We start from the raw sequence: 25,155 nt of genomic DNA, 5'->3' as shown, positions 1-25,155 counted from the left end.
AAGGCTATAGTTCTTAAATGTGCATTTTCTTCCTGTAGTCAATGAATTAGCAATACTTTACTATCCATCCATGGTAATGTGATTTCCTGGGGGAAATTGGTCTGTGTTACCCTCTCACGGCAGCAAGAAGAGTTTTGATTCTAGATAAAAATCAAAGGGAACATGCGTGGTTGATCGAGGGTGTTAGAAGGCTGCATGGAGCTCATGGGCTCCATGAGCTTACAGCTTGAGGTATCCATGAGTTCCTGAAATGGAAAGGCTTTGCTATGCAATAGCAAAAGTGATCTGCATTGTTCTTGAGAGTGATGATCTTCTAAATCCTGGTCATTCTCCATTTTTCTAGTTGGAAGAATGGGATGGTAGAGATTTTCATACCTGTCCCTTGGGTCTGTATTGATGGAAACTTCTTCTGATGCTCTGGTCAGAATATGGGCTTTAAATTCAAAAGGACACAAGCTAGAATCTCTGCTTTGGTCCCTCTGTGTCCTTGGGCCAATCCCTTCTCATTGCTGGGCTTCTGTACAGTGAGGGGTTTGGACTAAATGGTCTCTTGGGCCTCTTTAGCTCCATCTCCTCTGATCTTCTGATTCACTTTGAGGGCATTTTGGATTTCACATGCTGTTCTGTTTTGCCTGACAACACGAATCCTATAACTGCTGGGAAGGTTGAATTTAATTAATTGCTCTTCAAAATCATGTGGTGCCATGTCCCTAAATCATCACTGAGGACATTTGGTGAGGAACTAACATCATGACATGAGAATTGGCATGAGGAGAGAGGAGGACAAACCATTTCCCTCTCTTGGAAAGACCCAGGGGCTGTTAACCCCTTTGGATTAAATGCTTCCAACTTGGCAAACAGGAAGCAGCAGACGCGAAATGAAGAACACAGTTGGGGAGAGGAGGGGATCTTTGCTATCACTCTATTGCCAGCTCTGGCTCAGAATTTTCTAGCATTGGCCTACCTTTGCCCATGCCCTTTTGGACAATGAAGAATCAGGACAATTTAGGGATGGCATGAAAAGAAAGGCTAGGGCTTCTTTCAGGGAGGGAGGGCGGGAAGTATGGAAGAGCTCATGGACATAAGGGAAGAGCTTTTACTTGGGAAGCTGGAGCCAACTGGGAACATTGCCCTGAATCAATAATAGCCTCTGTTGGAGGTCATAATGAGGGAGTGGAGGTAAGAGGTGATCTCACAGAATAGAAGTAAACTTTTTCCATGCATTCACTCATAGATTCCCTGGGTTTCTGCCCATATGGGCTTTTGAGGAAGAAGGAGGAGCCTCCTGGTGAGGCCTGGAAATTAATCCCATTCCTACTGAAGTTTAAGAGAGTGCCCCAACTTCCCAGAAAACAGAGCCTACCAATAATTAGATAGGAAAAATGAGCAAACAACAAAAAAGCACCTAACTCTAAAGAATTTTTATGGATACAAAGAGCAAGGTACAGACATAGAAGGGGACAGTGAAAACAAAGAAAACACATACAAAGTCCAAAAGAAAAATATGGATTGGACACAAATTCTCAAAGAGCTCAAAAAAGACTTCAAAAGCCAATTAAAAGAGGCAGAGGAAAAGTGGGGAAGAGAAATGAAAGTGATGCAAGAAGAAAGGAAAGTAATGTAAGAAGAAAGGAAAGTGATGCAAGAAGAAATGGGCCAATTGAAAAAGGAGCACCAAAAACTGAAAGAGGAAAATCAGATCTTAACAATCAGAACTGACCATCTAGACTAATGGTTTCATGAGAAATGAAGAAACAATAAAGCGGAATCAAAGGAATGAAAAAACAGGAAAAAATGAAATATCTTATTGAAAAAACAACTGATATAGAAAATAGATCTAGGAGAGACAATTTGAGAATTATTGGACTACCTGAAAGTCATGATCAAGAAATTGATCCCATTCCTGTACTTCCTTCATTGGAGGAGGGGAAGGAATATTGAAAGGCTTAGGTGCCCTTAGTAGCTATTCAAACTTAGCTTGGGTTGACTGAAAACCACCTAGGGAGCTGTTTATTTAGCTCACAATGAGAGGTGGAAGGGGCCTTTGATACCATGTTGTCCAGCTCCCTCTGTTACAGATGGAGAAAATAAGACCTGGGGAAGTGAAGAGACTTGCTCAAGGCCATACAACTAGAGCCAGGCCTATAATAAAGTCTCTAAACTCTAAATCTTGTGCTCTTTCCATTGAATAATTCCCCCCTACATTCCATACTACCTACTATGGGAAGTCAGATCTCAGCTTGTGAAGTCTCAGTCTGGTAGGAGTCCAGCCAAAATTATTCCACTTTCTTTCCTGCCTTTGCTTGTGCTCTTCCTTATGGCTGGACTGTTCTTTCTTCCTCTCTTCATTTATTGCTAGCCAGCTTAAAAAATTTCTTACTTTCCTTCTTAGAATCAATACTGGGTATTGGTTCTAAGGCTTAGAAGAGTGGTAAGGGCTAGGGAATGGGGGTTAAGTGACTTGCCCAGGGTCACACAGCTAGGAAGTGTCTGAGGCCAGATTTGAACCCAGGACCTCCCATCTCTGGACCTGAATCTCAGTCCACTGAGCTGCCCAGCTGCCCCCATTAGCCAGCCTTTAAAGGCATACTTAAAGACCATCTCTTTCAGGGAACTTTCCCTGATTCCCCAGGTGGGTAATGATTCCTTACTTGCTGGGGAATCTCACGTGGCACTATGTTTGTATCTCTCCAATGAACTTATATATTATGTTTTATAGTGGCCTATTTTGCTGTCTTATTACTCTTACTAGAATGTAAGCTTCATGAGGGCAGACCTTCTTTGTCGCGCACAGAACTAAAGACAGTGCTCTGTGCAAAGTAGATACTCAATAAATATTTGTGGAATTCCTTCATCTCTGTCCTAAATTTATTAACCCCCACCTCTCATGCAAGATTTCCAGAATTTTGTGAACCCTCTCCATGCCTCTAATCATTCCTCCCATATCTACCTTATAACTTCTCTGCTTTTGTATCTCGTCACTGAGCAAGTCTGATTGCTTTGTCCATTCTGCCTTCCATCTCACAGTGCATCCTACCCCTCCATCCCACCTTCTAGCCCACTCCCCATCCCCATCTTGGCCATTACCATTTTTAGAGCTCTCTCGATATCGATTCCTTGGCTCCAGGGCACTGCAGGGTTGGCCAAGCAGTCTCCAGCACTGCCTCTCCTGGAGACATCCACTCGCTGCCTGCGCAGGTAGCGGAAAGCTTCTGCTATGACCAGAATAGCATCATGCGTCAAGGCGGATGTGTACTGAAAGAAAGCACAACACTGTGAAACACTGTCTTCTAGAAGCTTAAGGTTGCAGAATCACAGACATTACAGGTAGAAAGGTGCTTAGAAATCATCTTCTTAGTTTATAGGAAGGGAACCTGAGCCCAGACAAGGCCTAGAAGCTGGGCTGTAGTAAGCCCAGGATTAAGAACCCAGGTCTTGGGACTCAAATCCAGTGATCTTTCCACATACCATCCCATAGTTCATCCAATCCATTAATCTCCCTTTGCCCCGCCTTTTCTCTTTAAAAAGTCACCCTTATTGACCACTGAAATAAAAAAAAGATCCATCTATCTTCCTGCCTTGAGATGGTTCTGCATGTGATCCATCCTTGAATTCTATCTCACTCATGCAAACATGCAAAGCTCCTCACTAGCACAGGCTGCCATCCAATGTATGGTGCTAAGTTCAGTAACTGGCTGGGTGGGCAGGTGCTCTAGTCTTCCCATAAGAAGGTAACATGGGGCTCTGTAAAATATTGAATAGGTAACTATGCGAGTGTTTCCCAAACCCAGCTTCCCCTCATGTCCTCCTCTTCTTGTTCTTGTTCTTTTTTTAAAACCCTCACCTTCTGTCTTGGAGTCAATACTATGTATTGGATCCAAGGCAGGAGAGTGGTAAGGGCTAGGCAATGGGGGTCAAGTGACTTGCCCAGGGTCACACAGCTGGGAAGTGTCTGAGGCCAAATTTGAACCCAGGACCTCCCGTCTCTAGGTCTGGTTCTCATTCCACTGAGCCACCCAGCTGTTTCCTATGTCCTCTTATGATACCTCTCCAGGATGAGGAAGGAACCCCAGACCCTCAAAGGCAATGCCAAGGGGGTCTATAACTATAGGTTGAAATGGTTTGACATATGGGCCCAGTGATGGGCTCTGTGTGTGTGTGTGTGTGTGTGTGTGTGTGTGTGTGTGTGTGTGAGTGAGTGAGAGAGAGAGAGAGAGAGAGAGAGAGAGAGAGAGAGAGAGAGAGGAGATCAGCTCAGAAGGCTGATCTCAAGAGATGAGTTTTTTTGGCTGTAGCATCCCATGAAAACATTAGCTATGATGGAGTGAGGTCACAATCTATATTAATGGAAAAATACCCACACTGAGGAAGGCACAGACATTCTGAAGTTACTGAATGAACAAAAGTAGTTGTTATTCCATGAAACGGGATTTAATTTCTTCTTGCCTGCCCCCTAATTCCTTCATCCTTCCTTTCACTGAAGGCTATTCCATCTGTTCCTGTGGGATGTCATTGATGAGTTCTGTCAATATGGTTTGAGCCTCAAAGTATTTCATGTCTAAATGAGCTCAGCAAATGCTGCTGGGCTGCTGGGCAAGGCAAGAGCTCTGAAGCTCAAGGCAGGGACCCGGGGCCGAGTGGCTGGTTGTCCATTGACTAGGTTTGTGACTTGGGGCAAAGGCACTTGCCTCCCTGGGTCTCTAGAGGGAGGGGGATATTCTAGGGTCTCTTGCAGCTTTGCCATTTTGTATTTTAAAATCTTACCCAGCTCTGCCCTTCTTGGTTCGGAGTTCCCTCCCAACCCTGACTGTCTATGTTCTTTGATCCACCCTCCACCTCCACCCCCACCATCTTTGACATTCTCTGTTTTCAGGACCCTCCCAGCCCTGACATTCTGCATTCTAAAATATCTCCCAGTGCCAACATTCTTTGTCTTGAGTTCCCTCTCAGCCCTAATTGGCTAGGGTCTTTGGTTCTCCTCCCCCCAGCTCGGATATTCGATGTTCCAAGGGCCTTCCCATCTCTAAAGAGTCAGTGAGCTGAGTAAGGAAGGCTTGTGAGGTGACGGGAAGGCTAGCCATGGGTTAGAGAGCTTCTCTAAAGTGTTTTCAGACTGGGCTGGTGTTTGTAAGAGAAAATCCAGCTCTGTTGTTTACTTAGGGGAAAAATGAAAATGGCCAAGCAAGACAGGCTGGATTTCATTCGGAGGAAAGATTAATCATTCCTGCCTAGGCCTTGGTTCTGGCGAACTAGGACCTAGAGCCAGTAATCAATCAGTCTTCACTTCTGTGGGGGGAACAAAAGGCAAAGTTGGCTTTTTATTGTAGCAAATTCTAGCTGTTATTGAGTTTTCCATCTGAGAATGTCCCCCATTTTGAATGAGTATTCCTAAAATGCAAGAAGACTGCATACTTGGGGGCAGCTGGGTAGCTCAGTGGATTGAGAGGCAGGCCTAGAGAAGGGGAGGTCCTAGGTTCCAATCTGGCCTCAGACACTTCCCAGCTGTGTGACCCTGGGCAAGTCACTTGACCCCCATTGCCCACCCTTACCACTCTTCTGCCTTGGAGCCAATATACAGTATTGACTCTAAGACAGAAGGTGAGGGTTTTTAAAAAAATTATATATAAAAAAAAGAAGACTGCATACTGCTTGTTCTGCTTGGAATGGGACTGGTCACCCAGTGACAGTTTCAGATTTGGGGTGACATCTGTACACAGATTGAATTGACAAAGACATGGGAAAACAAGCTGATGATTATTTCTCAAGGGGGCTGGTATCGGGCTTGGTGCCTGGCATATAGTAGGCCCTTAATAAATGCTTATTCTGTACTATCTCTCAGGTGCTTCAAAATCCCATCCAATGCCCCAGCTTTATCATTAGCTTGCTGTGTGATCTTGGCCAAGTCTCTTCTCTCTCTGGGTCTAGTCTCCTCTCAGCAAAATGAGATGTTGGTCTTTATGACAATGATAACTTCTAGGTCACTTTATTCATTCACAAAGCTTGATCTGCCCTATCCTGGGAGGAAAGTAGTATGTATATATATATATATATATATATGTATTTATGTATTATTATTATTATTATTATTATTTGTCATTATTGTTTCCATTTGGCAAATGAAGAAACCGAGGGCTCAGGGAGGTTTAAACAACTTGGCCATGGACACAGAGCTATCGAGGAACCTGGAATCACTGAATTTCAGGATTGGAAGGGACCCCAGTAGTCATCTAGTCCAACACATAGCCATTAAAGAATTGCCACTCTAACATAGCCAATGTGTGATCACAGAGCTTCTGAATGCTAAGCACTAGGAGGATTAGCAGAAGACTTGGGTAGCAGGTGGCCCTTCTAGTAACCTTGGAAGGAAGCTTGAAGTTCTGCGAGGCAAAGGTGGGAATGGAGAACATTTGGGCTTGGAGGACAGCCTGGACAAGGGCCCTGAGCCAGGAGATGGAAGATAGAATCTGGAGAACAGTTAGTCAGCCAGTTTGGTTGGGAATGAAGAGCGAGCTAAGAAAAGTCATTTAAAATGTCCAAAAAGCTAAGCTGGAGCCTGATCGGGAAGGGATTGATATGCCAGTCTAAGAAGTTGGTATTTTTTTCCTTGAAGTAATAGGGAGCCATTAAAGATATTTGCTTTAGGACAGTGATTCTGGCAGCTCTGTGGAGAAGGAACTGGAGAGTAGAGAAGACGGAAGCTGGGAGTAGGAGACTATTGCAATAGGCCAGGTGAGAGGCGATGGGGGCTTGAGTTCGGATGATTGTGGTATGGGTAGCAGCTAGGGCACAAGACATGTGGAGATGGGATGGGTTTGGCAACTGGTTAAGGGCTGTGGTCTGGGAAGGTGGGTGGAGAGACGGAAGAATCAAGGGTAGCTGGGAATGCCCCTCCCTCCTTCCTCCCCAAAGCCTGGGGATGCTTAATGAGGGGTAGGTGTTTTGGGGAGGATAATGAGTTCTGTTTTGGAAATGTTTTATGCCTGGACATTGCTATCCAGGCAAAGCAGACAGTTGCTAATGAAGACCTGGAGCTCAGGAGAGGGATTCAGGCTGGAGAGAGAAAGTTGGCAGTCATTTACAGCTATGCCTAATCAGGCCATTTATTGCCTTTAACTGGGGCCTCAGTTTCTTCCTCTGTAAAATGAATAACTCAGACTAGATGCTCTCTAATGTACCTTCCAACTCTAAAGCAGCCCAGTAGAATATTTAAAACAGCAGACTTGGAATTAGGGAGACCTGGGTTCAAATTCTACCCCCTGATACACATTAGCTATGTGATCATGAGCAAATCATTTAGCTTAATTGAGCTTTAGTTTTCTCATCCATAAAAGAGGGCCAATAATTTCCACAGCACCTACCTCAAAGGGCTTTTATGAGGCTCAAATGAGATAACATGAACATAAAATGCCAGACGCACTGGAAAGTTCTCCAAATACTTTCTCTCGGGCTATATAACCTGGACTTCTGATAGATAGGTGACCATTCATCATGTTTAGCCTGCACCCAAGGGCCTCCATATTATATCCTGGCCATCTTTAAACTCCTTAACTCTAGTTCCCATCTCTGACCTCACACTCAAGCTCCCAGCCTGGGACCCTGGGCTTCTGATGGGTGAACATTTGCCATCTGGAGCCTGAACACATGCCTTAGTGCCATGATGGGATCCTTCTCCCTTCTCCTTTTGCCTTTGCTTTCCTTCCACCTTGAATGAATCGATGCCGCCATTTCCTAAAAAGGTTGGCCAACCGTTCTAGAATTCCCGTTGCTATTCCTGTCACTTTCAGATGGCCATTCCTCTCTGGCCATCACCCTAGTTAGAACTGAAGTTCCTTGAGGGCAGGGTCTAGCTTTGCTTTGGTATTTGTACCCCTCTCCAGTGACTTTCAATTTAGCTCTCCTTCCTGGATGCTGGCTGCCTGCTGTTTGCCAAAGCTTCCATTTCCCAGTGCATGAATGTGGAAGATAAAAAGACTGAAAAGGAAACCTTGATAAAATGTGGCATAAATTAAGCATCAGGACTGTCATTTCAAGGCAATTTTTCCTGAATAAAAAATATGGCACATCAATTTTTAAAGCATGCTTTTTGTCTGATTGATAAATAGCAAGCATGTTGAGGATAGACCAAATGCAAGCTGGGAGCTGTCCCTGTGCTTGGTGCTTCCATTTCCCAAGCCATTTTGTGGCTCACTCAGCAGCTCAAGCACTTCCTCTTGGAGGGGTGTGGAAACTGGTCATCTAGCCACACACTAACTGGGACTTGAGGCACCTGGGAGGAAGTTAGGGGATGTGGAACTTTAGACCTGGAAGGCACTTGAGAGATGAGTTAACTAAAAGGGAAGCTGAGGTGAAAAGGGGGAAAGGACTTGCCCATGGTCATTTGATAAGTTAGTGGGGGGCTTGGAGAGAGGTCAAGGTTGAATGGCTTCCCAGTGACTCCCTTGCACCATACTGTGCTGGGGTTTTGTTCTGTTGGAGCTTTTATGTCTAGACCCCAATTCTGGATTGCTCCCTTCCTTTTCTTGGTCCGTCACTTTTTTCATAGGATTATAGTACTAGAAGCAGAAAGGACCACAGAGGCCATCTAGCCCCTACATTTTAGAGATAAAGAAACTGAGGCTCAGAGAAGTGACCTGCCCAAGGTTACACCTAGGCTCTTAGGTCTAGAGCTGGAAGGTACCTCAGAGGCCAGATAGTCCAGCCTCTTCATTTTGTAGAGGAAGAAACAAGGCCTTGGTAGGGTCAAAGAGTAAGTGGCAGATTGGGGATCTGAACCCAGGTCCTTTGACTTCCTTTCTGTTGCACATTCTCATTCCTTCCCATATGCATCCAAAGCAGCCAAATGGTGACTAGATGTTTAGGAGGACATCAGATAGGAATAGTATTCAAGTATTGGTAGAGGATCAGGGCATTCACTGCTTTAAGTTAACTTGTGTGATAGAAGCAAGGGAAGGGAGGCACAGAGAGGGAGAGAAGGAGAGAGAGGGAAAGAGAGAGAAAAGGGAGAGAGAGAGAGAAAAGAGAGGAAGAGAGAGAATATTTATACTTTAAATGGAAACTTATTCTAAAATGATCCTACTCATGTCAAAAAAAGGAGAAATATGGAAATGCAATAATTCTCTCTCTCTCTCTCTCTCTCTCTCTCTCTCTCTCTCTCTCTCTCTCTCTCTCTCTCTCTCTCTCTCTCTCTCTCTCTCCTATAGTAACCTGTGGGAAAAGACTCATATTTAGAAGTCCACTTGTCCCATAGAGATTTCCTTTTCCATAGCCAACTGATGCTTCTCCCTACCTAGACTTGTAACAATGTATGGAATTTAGCCTTTTACTGACTTGTATTCTAAATTGTAACAAAATGCATTTTTTATTTCTGTAATACTTGGCACATGAAAATATGAATTTGTGCCAAAGATAAGTTGAATGTGGAAGAGAGAGGGAAGGGGTGTTAATCCTGTTTTAATTTGGACAGACAAAGGGTTCTCTTAACCTGTAGGTTGCCTTGCTGATCTTAAAATAGGATTTGCTTTCCAAAACTGGATTTATCTGAAACTTTTCTGGAGCATTTTGACTGTGGAAGGGAAGGCACACCTACACTGCGATGAGGGTGTGTAAACCCCTCTCTTTTCTTCTCTGATGACATAGTAGGCAGATGAAGGGAGATCTGTCTCATTTTTCTATATTTTCAGAGCTCTGGAAAAGTTGTGTGTAAACATCAATACGGAATCCTCTTTTCCACTCATTAGATTCTTTAAAGGAAGTCCAGGTTTTGAGGCCTTTTGCAATATGAATACTTTCCCCTGACTTGATCTGTATATTTAGCAAGATCTTTATTTTTCCATGTTTTTTTTCTGTATAGAGATGGATCTGTCTAGAGCAGTGGTGGGCAAACTATGGCCTGTGGGCCAGATGCAGCCCCCTGAAATGTTCTATCCAGCCATGCATGACATTATTCCTAATCTGACAAATACAATGAGTAGGATACAATACAATGAAACTTGGAAAGTGTTGCCTTAGAAACAGACCGACAGAGGAGTATTTCCTTTCCATTGGCCCCCTCTTTCAAAAGTTTGCCCATCACTGGGCTAGAGGATGAACATTTGTGGAAGCTTTTGAAGCTGCACTTTTGGTTTTTAATATTCTCTCTTTAGTCCAGGAAAATGAGCAATCTAGGTAATGCTGTTATTTAAAAGAGACTTTTTCAGGCAGGAAAACATTTTGGCTGCCCCCATGCATAGTGAGCCAACCTACTCTGCATCAGCCCTAAATTCATCTGGCTTCTCAGAGATTCATGGGACTTATTAGCACACAAAGCGAACACATAAATAATGGAAAATCTAATTTGCTGTTTCAGTTCATCAATCTTCCCTACCTATTCTCCCCCTTCCTTGTAATGAATATTCTAAATTGTTATGAGCAGATTACAAATTAAATTCATTTAAAAAAGGTTAGTCAACTTATTCCTAATGCTGGATGATATTAAAAAGGAGAAAGGGGAGATAGTTATTTGGTTTAGATTTAGGGATTTAAGTTGGGATCCCCCAATGTCTGTGGCTATGTGGCATTAGGAAGGCATTCCTGCAGGGACATTTAGAGGCCTGGACACTCAGTCTGGGCCATTAATGGGAATTGCTACGGAGGGAGGGCAGTCTTGGTAGGCTGGCTTAAGTGGATATTAGACATAAAGATTTACCTTCAAGGGGGAATTCTTGGCTTCTGGAAACTCTCTTTCATCCAGTCTCACCCAGCGTTGTATGAACTGCTGAACCATGGGGTTCTCATTGTTCACGATCTGGAATCCAGTAATGTTGGCACCCCCATGCATGACTCTCTCCAGGACGATGTCTGTGAAGCCCTGCAAACACATGGAGAAAGTAGATCAAAAGGAGTGGCAGGTCACAGGATGCCACTGACTCTGGCAAGAGGGGGCAGCTACCTAGGAAAGTCTAGGTGTAGGCTTTTTCTCTGGAACTACAGGTAGGACCCAAGCTACTTCAGGGCTAAAGCATGTGCCTCGTACTAAATGTAGGTGCAAGTTTAGATGACAACTTAGGAAAATGAAAGCTTCTCCTTTTTCATAATACTTTGCATTTGATTCTCATATCAACCCTGGAAGAAAGATACTCCAGTTATCAGCATCCTCCTTATCCAGACATCCAGGGAAAAGAACTTGGCCGAAGACTCACAGATAGTAAGGGGCAGAGTTGGGATTTGAGGTTGGATCTTTGGGCTCCATCTGAAATGTTTTTCCCCACTGTACTATCTTTTGTCCCTAGAAAATGGTGGAAAATCATGGATCTTCGACTACAGAAATCAATAGAATCCACCTTTGACATGCCAATTCTGAGAAATGATGTGATTGTTTTGTTTCTAATGATGAGTCCTTCCTGATGAATCACTGTTATATATTTTATGGAATCACGAATTGATTAAAACAAAAAAAACCTTAATAGCCAGATAAAACTGTGTTGCAAATGATATATAAATATCAATTTTGGGTCTCCAAGCAAGTTATTACAAAGAGGGGCATTTACCTCTTGCCTGTACCCCTCTTCACCCCATCCTAGACAACATGTTATCTCCATGTACTCTAAGGGTCTGGTGCCTAATCCCTGCACCTTCTAGGGGCTTCATATTGCCCCCTTTTGGGTCCTGGTATCTGGTGTTAGCTATATCTCCTTTGATCTCCTGCATCATGATGTTTGCTTTAGGAGGACCAGCCTGCCTAGCTAAAAACAGAGGGGATCACCCCACAGTAGGCTGAACACAGTGTAAGGAATACTTTGGGCATGGTAACCCATGAAATAAATCAAAATCCCAAATGGCCTCATTCCAATATGGTTGTCTTCTGCTTCTGCAATTATGAGGTAGAGTAGAACAGAGGGCATGGAGTATTAAAAATCACACAGGTTGGTACTTTAAATGTGAGATTCTTGTCCAATGTCCAGTGAATAGCCTTTCCATAGAAAGGTTTTCCTTGTAGTGGCAAGTAAAGGAATTGGTGGAGTTGATTTTATTGCGTGGCCAAAGGCAATATTGTGGGACACTTGATCATTTCATATTCTAGTGCTCATGTTAGGCATTTGCAAAATACAAAATACCTTCCATGAAAACAATTTTAGCTTTGGTGCCAGTATTTCTTGCAGAGAATAAGGAAGTACAGAGATTCTACAAGGAACTTGCTAAGACTCCCCAAATGAACTCAACATATACTTTAATACTTGGTGAATTCAGTGGAAGGTGGGTATGGGGAGGATGGTGAAAATATGCAGAAAAACATTGTGTAGGAGTAAGAAATAAGAACTACAAAAGACTTGTCAAAATCAGTAGAGCGTTCAAATTCCTAAAGGAGAAACTGGTTGAGCTCAAGAAGGAAATAGATAGTAAAACCATACTAGTGGGAGATCTAAATATTCCTCTTTCAGATCTAGATAAATCAAACCACAAAATAAATAAGAAAGAGATAAGAGAGGTGAATGAAATCCTAGAAAAATTAGATTTAATTGATATGTGGAGAAAAATAAATAGGGACAAAAAGGAATACACCTTCTTTTCAGCTGCGCATGGTACATTCACAAAGATTGACCATGTACTAGGGCATAGAAACATGGCAAACAAATGCAAAAGAGCAGAAATAATAAATGTAACCTTCTTATATCATAATGCAATAAAAACAATAACTGGAAGATCATAGGTCTTTTAAACACTGCACCTTCTTTGAGAAGGGTCAGGAGACTCTAGACATGATAGGCATCAAATAATATTATAAAAATTAAATTGATTATATTTTAACTGACAGAAAATTATTGGTTATTAATATGGGAGTAATTTCTGACAACTATTTGTATATAGTAAGACTACTGACTAATTAGAGAAAAGAGCAAAATCAATACCAAAGTAGAAGGGAGAATAAAAAAGAGTTGATATGTTGCACTATTGAGGCAACTCCATCATGACCTATTTAAACAAGTTGTTGAAGATGAAAATAGGAAATCAAAAAAAGGACGGACACTGATACAGGCTACTGCCATTTCCCAAGGATGTTTAAGGAATTGCCACAATAAGTAGGCCAAGGGAGACTAGAAACTACTTCAGTCAGGAAACACTTGACCTTGAAGAGCAGAGAGACAAGACAACTACGGGCAAAACCAATGTAGAATATAATCTTGTGGAGGAAGATGGAAGAATATTAGGAACAGTATCACTTAAGAAAACATTAAGAAGCAATGGAGGATGGAAACAATGGAAGTTGTCAATGGAAGCTTGATCAACTAAACCACATCAACTTGAAGACTTTAAAGGATAAAACTAGAAGGAAGACAATGAGAAGATGAAAAATGGAAAAGATCTGTTAAGATTTCTAAAGTAAATTCTTATTTCCAAATGTATATGGAGTAAGTCTATGCTAGATGTGACCCAATTTTGTAGATGTTGAGGAGTTGATTTTCAAGATAAGTGAAAGAAGGAAGGATATGAAAAACCTAGGAAATGTGGACTTAATTTTTACCAAAACAAGAGAAAGAATTCAAGTTGGGGGACATTCAGTGAGCAGTGAAGAGGTATATGATGGGTGTGATAAGGCTGTGTATATTATCAAAAGAAGTATGATTAGAAAAGGAGGCAAGATGGTCACGTAGCTAGAGCAAAGAATGACTAATGAACGCCTTATATGCTCTACTAGTTTCCATGAAATGTCAAGTGATCTAGAGGGAAGCCCAAAGCATATTGACTAGCTCTCTTATGAAGATTGGTGGGAGGACTTGGTCAAGAGTCACATTGGATGAAACAGTATGGATGAGTTGAAGGGAATAGTTACATCAATGAGATCATAGTATTCTTCCTTATTGGCCGTCTCTAATGGCTCACTGGGGCATAAGATGGGCTTTTAATTCTCCAAGGCTGTATGAAAAGAAGTGCAAATTCCAAATCCTCCTAAGTTAGACAGGTTTAAACCTGGGCCTAGCAATGGATATGTCTCTAATCATTTAAGGAGCAGTCTAAACCAAGTATGGAGAGGCTGGTCACAGGGTGATGAGCTTTTGAGTCATAGAAACATCATAAAGAAATCTAAATTCAACAGGGTTGTGAGCTAGGTTGCTCTAGTCCAGGAGTCCTGAGCTTTTGATGTGTCCTAGACTTTGTTTCGTCTATCTGGTGAAGCCTCTGGACCCTCATCAGAACACTGTTTATTGTCTACATTCATGCTAAAGGAAATGCTGAATTTCAGCTACAAATGAGAGAAAGTTAGGATGTAATTTATTTCTCATCCAAATGTACAAAATTTAAAATCTATCCATAGATTGTGGGCTCCAGGTTAGGACCCCCTGCTATGGACAGAGGATCTTCCAAATACTGAGCTAAGTACAGGCACTTCTCACCCCCAAATGTTTCTTACTTCTTTAGAAATAGGGCATATATAGTGATGGTGAACCTATGGTGTTCAGTGTGCTCTCTGTGGGCCTGTAGCTGCCCTCCTTGCCCCCACCACCCCAGAGTTCTTTACTAGAAAGGCAGAGGGACTCCAGCAGAGTTGCTACCCTCCCCCTCTCCACCATGACTGATGATATTTTTCCCATCCCCTGCTCCTCTGCCCAGTAGCCAATGGGAGTGCAAAGGGGTAAGGTGGGTGGCTCACAAGTAGCAGAACTGGAGGGGAGTGGAGCACTTGGGCCACTCCTTCTCCCCACGTCTCTATACTTTATGAAGACATTCTTTACTTCACCAATCCCTCTGCGCAGCAGTCCAATGGGAATGCTTCCTCTCTCCCCTGTGTGGGGTAAGGGGGGTGGAGCATACCCAGAATGTTGGGGGAGAAGGACATGGCGCAGGGTCAGAGGGGTAGGGTGGGGGCGGGGCCCAGCACTCCATCTCTAAAAGGTTCACCATCACTCATATAGGGTAAAACAACATTGCTAAGAGTAATCAGTTCTACACAAACAATGGCATAACTGGGTCATCGCTAGTCAAATGGCTTCACAGTGAGTGGTTTGTGGCATTGAGGGAGATCTGTCTGTTGACAATATGTTAGGAAATGACATTCGTTAGTGCAGGGGTATTTCCTCTTTTTGATAAAAGGGAGATCTTGCCTTGCCCTATTTATCTTAGATCATCAGAACCCTGAATGTACCTGAGCGAGTAGGGAGGGGAGGAACAGGAAATAGCCCACCAGCTAAGTAATTTGAAGAAGTCTCACTGGGTTTTGGTTTATCCTTGAGGGGAAACTGATGGGTCTCCTACCTGCTGCCCTGAAAGCTCACATTTGGAATTTGTTCTCTAATTAAATGAATCCTTTGAAAAATGGCATTCAGCATCATTGCCTTGGCATGGCAAACAATATGCCCAAGGGAGTCAGAGAGATAAAAGAGTGGAGAGGAGGGGAAAAAATACAAATTGCATCCTAATTTATCTGAGTGGGAGGCAAACTAAGGCGACAGTACTCTGTTGGTATGATATGGAGGGACATTTCTCACTGATTTATCAGGCAGGGAGGTATTAGGTTTTTAATTCTGCTAAGCAGGCAGGAAGGGGCAAGCTTCATAATGTGGGGCTATAATAACCCTTTGTGGTGAGAGGATACCTTCCCCTGAGTGGTGTCCACCTGAAGGGGCCAGTTAGCTCCTCCATCGCACCCTGTTTCCTGGCTGGAGATGGAGAGGAAGCAAGCACCTTAGGTGCTGAGGCCAGCTAGGCTGGTGATGGGCATCAGAGGATCACACTTTGGAAGGTGCTTTAGAGGACAGTTCATGTGATTGCTTCACTTGACAGATGAGGAAACTGAGAGGCTCAGAGAGGGGAGGTCACTTGCTCAAGGTTTGGAGCAGAGAAAAATTTTGAATCCAGAGTTTCTGAACCTTAAGATCCTAGATTAAGAATTAGAAGGGACCTTAAGGGTTCTTTAATTCAACTCCCTTACTTGATAGAGAAGGAAACTGTGGTCCAGGGAGTTTAAGTGACTTGTGTGAGGTCACACACATAGGAGGTATCAGCGCCAAGATTTGGACTTGAGCCTATGTAGCTAATGATCTTTTTACTGTACCGTGATGCCTCTAGTCCTGAAAGATCACGAGACCAATTCCCTCCCTCCTAACAACTAGTTTGCCATCTCTCATCTTGGGATAGAGGGATCTCCAGGAGGTAGCAGTCTGTTGCATTGAACACTTGTGCTAAGCAATACCAACTCAGCGGTCATTTAAAGATCTTCTTCCATCTCCATAGACATTCTGATTGAGAACTTTGGGCCCAGCCAGAGCTCTTGCTGGGAAGCCATTTGGTACCCCTGTCAATCCTGCATGCCTAAGAGCAATTTTTTTAGGTTCAGTCACTTGCATGGCAGTAAATGGCTTAAAGAACCTTACAGTGTGATTGAACTGGATAGATCTCGAGCTGGCAGGGACCTAAGAGGCCATGGGGGCCAATGCCCTCATTTGGGAGATGAGAAGACTGAGGCTAGAGAGCTCTTAAGTGATTTGTTCAGGTTCACATAGGTAGGAAGTGTTGGAGGCTGGAAATCATAGTGGGTTCCTCATCTGTACAATGGAGCCAGAGCTCCTTGACTTCCCTACTACCTCACAGGGCTGTTAGAGGGGGGAATGCTTTGCAAACTTTTCTGGGGCAGAGAAATGTGAGCTTTTATTATTAGAACCTCAAAAGGCAATTGTGAGGTTGGGGCTGGACCTAACGAACCCTTGGAAAGAAAGACAGGAAAGTTCCAGTGCCTCTCAAAAGCTTGGATCATTATTTGGAGATGTGAGAAGGGAGAGGCAGCTCTTCCTGTTCCCAGACTCTGAATGAAAGGGACCTATTCCACCCCTTTTCCCTACCAGGGCCACAGAATTGGCCTGACCACAACAAGCTCTTCTTGGAGAGGATGCCAATCTCCATTTACTCCTCAGAATCTCTAGCCTTCCCAACCCGTGGTAGAGGAATGCTTTAGGTTTCCAAGAGTTAAATGTCACATGGTCAAAGGACCATAGCACTAGAGCTGGAAGGCCATTCAGAGACCATGTAATGGAAAACCTTCACTTTACAGAGGAAGGCACTGAGGCCTAAGGAGGAGAAGAAAGGATCTTATCTAAGGGCATACAAAGGCTCCTAGATCTAGGGTTTGCAGGGATCTCAGAGGCCATTGAGTTCACCCCTTTCATTTACAGAGGGAGAAACTGAGGCCCAGGCAGGGGAAGTGTATTGCCTAAGGTCACACATGGGCTTGGATATCTAGAGTTGGAAGGGGCCTCAGAGGCCAGCTAGTCCAACCCCTTCACTTAATAGAAGAAAAAAGAGGTCTAGTCCAATAAAGTGCCTGGCCAAGGTCACCCAGCTAGTGGTAGAGTGGGGAATGGTGCCGTTATAGCGATTCTGAGTAATCCTCCATGGCTAAGTATGTGAGCACATGGCCCTTTTCATCTCAGGACACTAAGCTATGTCTCTGCATCTAATCTAGGTGGCATAATGGAATTACTTTGGTAGGAGCTTAACATTTAAAATCCGATTAGGCTGATCAAAGTTGCATTTAAGAAGCTGTAAACTAATAGAAATAAATGATTGAATTATTATTTTTCAGATTACTTGAGCCCATGAGCTTCCCAGCTGAAACAAAAGCAGCGTAATTGCATGCAGCACCTGGTATTTAGTGAAGTAGTTTCTCAAGATCAAGGACATGTGGGGTGCTAATGCTCATGTGGCCTGAGTGGGTTGGCACAATTACCCAGATACATCTGAACGGTGTCCTTACCAGATTAGCAAGCATGTAGTGATAACCTCTGGAATGCTTCCCCAGGATTACTACCTGCAGAAAAGAGAAATAACAAAGATTGGTTAGCCAAGGAAGGTGCTCTCAGGCTTGCAGAGAGGTGAGAGACCAAATAACATACATCCAGATGCCAAAACTTTCCGACGTGATGGAGGCCTCCATCCACGCTACAAGCCCTATGACCTGGCTTTATGAAGAAATGAGTGCTATGTGCCAAGCACTGTGCCGAACTCTAAGCTAGGTCTCCATTTGTGACTAGTGCATTCTGCCCACAGTTTGATGAATTGAATTAGAAATGATAGTCCATGGTTTGCACCTCTGTTCTGCATACATCATATAGATGTAATATCCTTTGTTCTAGGGATTTAGGTACGTCTCCCTACTAGGCTGTGAATACCACCATGTCCTAACTACACTGGAGAGAGTCTGTCTCCCAACACTCAGAGCAGGAATTTATTTCCAGCACAACTCATGTTTGGTGGGCCTTAGGGAGGTCACTCGCCTCTTTGGGCCTCCCTCATTAGTAAAATTAGATATTTTTAAATTATCTTAAATTAGATAGCTTAAGTTAGGCTTAAATTAGATAACTCCTGAGATCCCTCCCATCTCTACACCTAGGATCCTATGAATGATGAAATCAGTGAACCAGAACCTGAAAATCACCTGAGTTCTCTTATACTTTTAAGAGGAAAGAGACAAATTAGTGAGAAATTATTTTCAGAAAATGGAATAATAGGAGCATCTGGGTAGCTCAGTGGATTGAGAACCAGGCCTAAAGATGGGAGGTCCCAGGTTCAAATCTGGCCTCAGACACTTCCTAGCTGGGTGACCCTGGGCAAGTCCCTTAACCCCCATTGCCCACCCTTACCAGTCTTCTGCCTTGGAGCCAATACACAGTATTGACTCTAAGATGGAAGGTAAGGGTTTAAAATAAAAGAAAAAGGAATAATAGCTAGCATTCAGATAGTGTATTAAAGTTTATAAAGTTATTTACATATGCTCTCACTTTCAACAACCCTGAGAGGTGGTATTATTATTATTCTTGTTTTACAGATGGGGAAACTGAGGCTGAAAAAAGATTAAATGACTTTCCCAGGGTCATAGACCAAGGCAGTTTCTGAGACAGGATTTAAACTCAGTTGTACGTGATGCTAGTTCTAGTGTTATATAGTAATAGTTGCTGTTTATACAGCACTTTAGGTTTTTGCAAGGCACTTCACAAATATTATCTCATTTGTTTCTCACAACAACCCTGGGAAGTAGGTGCTGTGATTGACCCTACTTTACAGATAGGGGAACTGAGGCAACAAAAAGTTAAGTTACTTACCCAAGGTCACAGAGCTAGTAAGTATCTGAGGCTGGATTTAAACCCATATCTTTTTGACTCTAGGTAGGGCATCTATTCTCTGGGCCACCTAGCTTCTATGGAATCTAACTCTGATAATGCCTGTAACAAGGTGCAACCTCTGAAGAAACAAAGTTGTACATAGCTCCCAGGGCTCTGATGGAACATATGATGGGTGGAACATCATCCTGAACTAGATGACCAGAAAAACTAATGGACAGCAGTAGGCAGGGGTGTGCTGGAGGCAGCTCTACTCTGTCTTAATTTTTAGTGTGAGCATTTACCTTCAGAAATGGTTACAGATCAGGGTTAATGTATTGTTTTATTGATTGTCCAGACTTAAGAAGTATTAATAATGCAGATTAAACTTTAGAGCATGTGCATTTATTCGTCCAGTAGTAGTTAAACATTTACCAGCACAACCCTTGTATTGCTCTACAAACCTTGCTTGAGCTCAGCAGGAGGTTCAAGGGAATGAAGTCATCACCAGACTGGAAGCCTGGTAAGCCAATGATGATGATGATGATGATGATGATGATAATTGGCATTTATTATTATATAGTCATTTTTCAGTTGTGTTCAACTCTTTATGATCCTATTTGGGGGTTTCTTGGCAAAGATACTGGAGTGGTCTGCCACCTTCTTCTCCAGCTCATTTGACAGATGAGGAAACTGAGGCAATGAGGCTAAGTGACTTGCCCAGGGTTACACAGTTAGAAAGTATCTGAGGTCACATTTGAACTCTCACATTTGAACTCAGGACTTCTTTACTCCTGGCCTACCACTCCCTGCACCACAGAGCTGCTGCAAATGGCATTTATATATTGCCTTAAATTTTGCCAGGCACTTTACATATGTCATCTTATTTGTATCGCCCAATACTCTTGCCAATAGGTTATGCATTATAGTAAGAGACAATTGAGGTGTATGGGTGGATGATGAGAAGGTGGAAAGGTAAATATTTGAGGCAGGCCTTGAAGGACAGCTCGAAATTTCAATGTCATGGCAAGATTAGAAACCCCCAGATCAGACCGGGACTGCTTCTTAATGAATTTTAATACAAATCCATTTTTTAAAACTATATGGATACACCATAAAAGTGGGTGAATGAAAAGTTAAAAAAGGTTTTGCTTATTCCTCATGCTTCTATTATATAAGATGATCTTTTGGGTATAATTTGTTCTATGTTTATTTGGCTGCTTGCAAGAAACATCTCTTGCAAACATGATGTATTAAATTGTTGTGGCATATTTAATGGTAGGTCAGAAAGGTACATTTATCCTCTTGAAGATAGATTCAATCAACAGTTGAGCTCCGTTCTTTTCTAGCTTTGCCAAGAAAAGGAACAAGTTATCTTTAAGTATAGGGACTCAGAAATCAGGCTGAGTCTAGAGGGAAATCAGGAAGTAAGACCAAAATAAATGTGGTAAAAATAGCTCCTGTTTCCATAGTACTTAAAAGTTTACAAAATGTTTTTCTCACATCTATGAGGCAGATAGTACAAGCAACAGAATGGATGGAATACTGGCTTTGGAGTCTAGAAGTCTTGGATTCAAATTCCACCTCAGAAACGTACTAGCTGTGTGACCCTGGACAGTAACAACACTTCTGAGCCTCAGTTTTATCATTAGTAAAATGGGGATAATAATAGCACCCACTTCACAGGGTTTTTGTGAGGATGAGATGATATATAAATGTAAGGTACTTTGCAAATCTTAAAACTCTTCATAAAAGGGGAAAGTAGGTGGCACAACAGATAGAGAGCTAGGCCTAGAGTTGAAAGGACCTGTACTCAAATCTGACTTCCCCAGCCACTTCCTAGCAGTGTGAACCTGGGCAAGTCACTTAACTCTATTTGCCTAGCCCTTGTCCTCCTGTCTTAGAGTTGTTACTAAGAGAGACATTAAGGATTAAATAAAGTGTTAATGATGATAATGATGCTATCACCATGTTCCTTGTTTGTAGGTACAGTGGCTGGGGTCAAGAAGACCTGAGGTCAAATCTGCCCTCAGACACTTATCATTTGTATGACCCATGGCAAGCCATTTAGCCTTAGTTTGCCTCAGTTTCCTCATCTCTATTCCATTTTCTAATAACAGAAGAATGCAGATGCAAACAAGTTACAGTAACAGCATCTACCTTGCAGGATGAAATGAGTTATTTGTAAAGCACTTTGCACACCTGATGAATGCTATGATTGTTGTTCTTTGGGTTGTCTATTGAACTCTAGTTTATGTTCTTTGACTTTTCATTTTCATTGATGGTAGGTTCGTAATAAAAATGACCCCAAGTCCAGAACGCTCATTTTTTCCCCATCAAAGTTATGTCTGAATGTAGTTTGGACTCAGCTATTGCCTCTGTTACTACTAATAAATATAGTTAAAGGGAATCTGAAGAATTCTTGGGATGGGTTCAAGAAGGTGAGTTGTGGAAGAACACGGCAGGCACCATGGTGAGATGGCTGGTGTGGTCCCGGACAGTTGATAAATGTGATAGGGGGAAATGATGGAAGATTTAGGTAAAAATCCATTGTCTAAAGGAAATATCATCATCTCCACAAGTATGGTTTGAAGGAAAAATGTCATGGTTGAGTTACTGAGGTTGACACAGTGGCGGCATGATGTTAGCAGAGGCAACGATGGCGTTTGAGGGAAATGGACTCTAGAAGTCACATTGCCCACTCAGTGGACACAGCCGGGTTTGGGGGTGGGTTCAATCTTTGATTTCTTTGGACTATGTACAAATACTGGCTTTGGAATCAGAGGGCAACACTCAGCAGTTTACTCTTTGTGTGATCCTAGGCTTTACTTTCCTGCTTTGTAAAATGAGGGGGCTGAATGAGATCACCTCTGAGCTTCCTTTTGGCTCGAGGATCTAGGATCTTGTGCATGTCCTTGGGCAAGCCCTTCCCCTCTCTGGACCTCGGTCTCTTCATTTGTAACAAGGAAGGGGTGGGACTTCACCTGGGAGGGTCCTTCCAGCTTTCAGTTCCAATTTCCCTACTGACGAGGCCAGTCTTTCTTGTTGTTCATGTTTTATTCTGGACGTTTTCTTACTTTCAGAAATTTGCAAGCAAACTACCCCAGTGATCCTCTCAGGAGAGACATGCAGACCCTCCGGGATGGGCAAGCATCTGTTTTTCCAGTTTCACATTTGGTGGTTTATTTTTTTTTTTTTTGGCGTATGTCCTCCTCCTCCCCCTTTACTCCATCTGCCATGCCAAGAAGTACATTTGCAGTGGGGGAGGGCTCTCTTGCTTCATGTGGGAATCTTCTTCATGGAAGTAAAAGGGGGTTCATATTTCAAAATGGAGCCAAGCCATTCTACTTTGGCAAAGGCCATCGGTGAAGAAGGCATCCTAACTTCTAGCTCCACTCTGTCTGGTGGGCTGGGCTTCCCTTGGTTTGGGGTATGTGTATGTTTATGTGTTTGCATGCATGTATACGTATTGTATATGTACAATGGTGCACGTGTGTACATTTATGTACATTTTACTAGGCTCATGGATCTAGTGTTGGAAGGCACATTATTGGCCATCTAGTTTCAGTGCTTTCATTCTGCAGAGGTGGAAACTGAGACCCAGGGAAGGGAAGTAGCTTGTTTAAGGTCACACACTGGAGCCTAAATCTAGAGCTAGAGGGCACCTCAGAGGTCATTTAATCTAAACCTCCTTATTTTACAGAGAAGGAAACTGAGATTCGAGTATACATAGCTGGCAAGTGTTAGGGGTAAAATTTGAATTCAGGTCCCATGATTTAATTCAGTGAAGAGATTTGGCACTTTTTCTACTGTACCACACTACCTCTATGTATGTATGAGTGTAATTGATGAGTGACATTGATGCCAGATTAGTTTGAAATGATTATTGGTCTAAAGGGTGCCAGGAATGCTGTAAATATGATTTATAGTTTTTTTTGATAAAGTATCCCTTTGTTGGTTAGTTGTTTTTCAATTATGTCTAACTTTTCATGACCTCATTTGGGGTTTTCCTGGCAAAAATATTGGAAGTAGCTTGCCATTTTGTTCTCCAAGTTATTTTCCAGATGAAGAAACTGAGGCAAACAGGGTCAAGTGACTCACCTAAGGTCATATGGTTAGTATTTGTCTGAGGCCAGACTTGAACTCATGAAGATGAGCCTTCCTGACTCTAGGCCTGGTACTCTATTTACTGCAGTGCCCTCTAGTTGCCTCTGATAAAGTATCTCATACTGTTTTTATGGAGAAGACGGAGAGAAGTGGATTGTACAACAATATGGTAAGAAGGATTCAGAACTAGTTGGGTGGTTGGATTCAAAGAGTAACTGTTAATGGTTCATTGTCAACATGGCAGACAGTTGCTATTGGAGTGCCCCAGGGATCTGGGTTTGTCCCCACTTCATAGGTAAGGAAACTGATGTTCCAGGGAGGGGTATGGCAGAAGACACACAGATCTTCTCTTAGCCAGGATGTGGATGCAGCTCTCCTGCCTCTAAGGCCAGTGCTTTTTTTTTTTTTTTAGTATACCTTACCACTGAAGGGTTAGAGGAGTGCCATGACTTGCACTTGCAACAAGCTAGGGTCTGACCTGTAGTGCTGGCTTTGTAACCCTGAACTCCCCAGGGAAAATGGGTCACAGATCTTTAGGATTTAGAGCTGGAAGATATGATTGTGCCTTTCCCCTCTCATTTTACAAATGGAGGAAATGAGGTCTAGGAAGATAAAATGACTTGTTCAATGTCACTCAGCTGATAATAATAAAAGCTAGTATTTATAATAGTTTATTATTATAATTCATAATAACAATATAATAAAAGAATAAATAAAATATAATAATCATAATAATTTAAGAGCTACACATACCATCTTATTTTATCCTCACAACAACTTTGGGAGGTAGATGTTATTATCAGACCTATTTTACAGATGAAGAAACTGAGAGGTTTGGTTAAGTGACTTGCTGAGGGCTACATGGCTACTAAGTTTCTGAGGCTGGATTTGAAATCAGGTCTTACTGATTTCTGTTCCAGAGAATTCTTCCAGACAATTCATTCTACTGGACAACTAGTTGCCTTTCTAGTAAAATTTAAGTCCATGTCCTCAGTTTCCAAATCTAATAGTCTTTCCATCATAGCCCAGATGCATAGCAACTAAATTCAGAGGGCACCCATGGAGAACTTCTCATCACGGGTAGTTCAGCTAGGGAATCAGCTCTTCTGCTCATTAGGAAGAGATGGGCATAATAGAGGTACGTCAAATGAGCAATATTTTAAATTTACATGAGTAATTATAATGAAATTAAGCTTAATTATTAAATAAAAGAACATTAGATATTACCATGATGATTTGTCTCCATGTGTTGACACTTGATAAAAATAACTGCATGGTTAGATCTTTCTTTCCCTGGTTGATGAACATTTCCTGACCTAGTGCTCTCAGGGCACTGTGCCAGGTGCTGAGACTACAAAGAAATGGGAGACCCAGTCCCCACTCACCCAGAATTTACAGTCAAGTACCAAATAGACATATAGACCCAGAGGATTCTCAATCTACGCAAAATGCAGATGTAGCTGGAAGTGGGGTCAAATTTCTTAACTCTTGAGGTTTTTTTGTCTCTCCCTCATTCCTCATCATTTCCTACAGCAGATTGGCCATACAAGTGACCCCTCTCTCTCCCTCCAATTTTTGATATCTCCTTATCTATTGACTCCCTCCTTGTTGTCTACAAACATGCCAATGTCTCCCCCTTTCTCAAAACTTCCAATTGCTTCTACCGTCCCCTTAAAACATCATCTCCTCTCTTTTAGACAGACTCTTATTAGAAAAAGCTGTCTACAGTCAGCACAGCCTCCTTTTCTCCTTTTACTCATTTCTAATATCTTGCAATCTGACTTCCAATCTTATCACTCAATCAAACCTGCTCTTTCCAAATTTACCAGTGGTCTCTGAATCACCAAATTCAATGGGCTTTTCCTCATTCTTCATTCTTCTTGGCCTTTACTGTCTTTGAAAACACTGATGCTCTCCTTCTGGGTATTTCCTTCCCTCCATCCCTCCCTTCCTTGCTTCTTTCCTCCCTCCCTCCCTCCTTCCT

The 25,155-nt window shown here is 42.6% G+C and overlaps 1 protein-coding gene across 1 annotated transcript in view; it reads right to left on the bottom strand.

Moving 5' to 3' along the window:
• The window catches only part of LOC123253484 (glutamate receptor 3-like), a 121,043-nt gene that overhangs the window by 12,534 nt on the left and 83,354 nt on the right, over nucleotides 1-25,155 (bottom strand). The window contains exons 3-5 of the mRNA XM_044682670.1: nucleotides 17,723-17,776; nucleotides 10,685-10,846; nucleotides 3,088-3,255 (exon numbers count right to left, since the gene is read on the bottom strand). Of these exons, the coding sequence (XP_044538605.1) occupies nucleotides 3,088-3,255; nucleotides 10,685-10,846; nucleotides 17,723-17,776 (384 nt within the window). The remainder of the gene's footprint in view (nucleotides 1-3,087; nucleotides 3,256-10,684; nucleotides 10,847-17,722; nucleotides 17,777-25,155) is intronic.

The sequence above is a fragment of the Gracilinanus agilis genome, chromosome X, assembly GCF_016433145.1.
Source record: "Gracilinanus agilis isolate LMUSP501 chromosome X, AgileGrace, whole genome shotgun sequence".
In the NCBI taxonomy this organism is placed as follows: domain Eukaryota; kingdom Metazoa; phylum Chordata; class Mammalia; order Didelphimorphia; family Didelphidae; genus Gracilinanus; species Gracilinanus agilis.
Note: the sequence above shows the minus strand (reverse complement) of the source record. Positions and strands in the feature narration are given on the sequence as shown.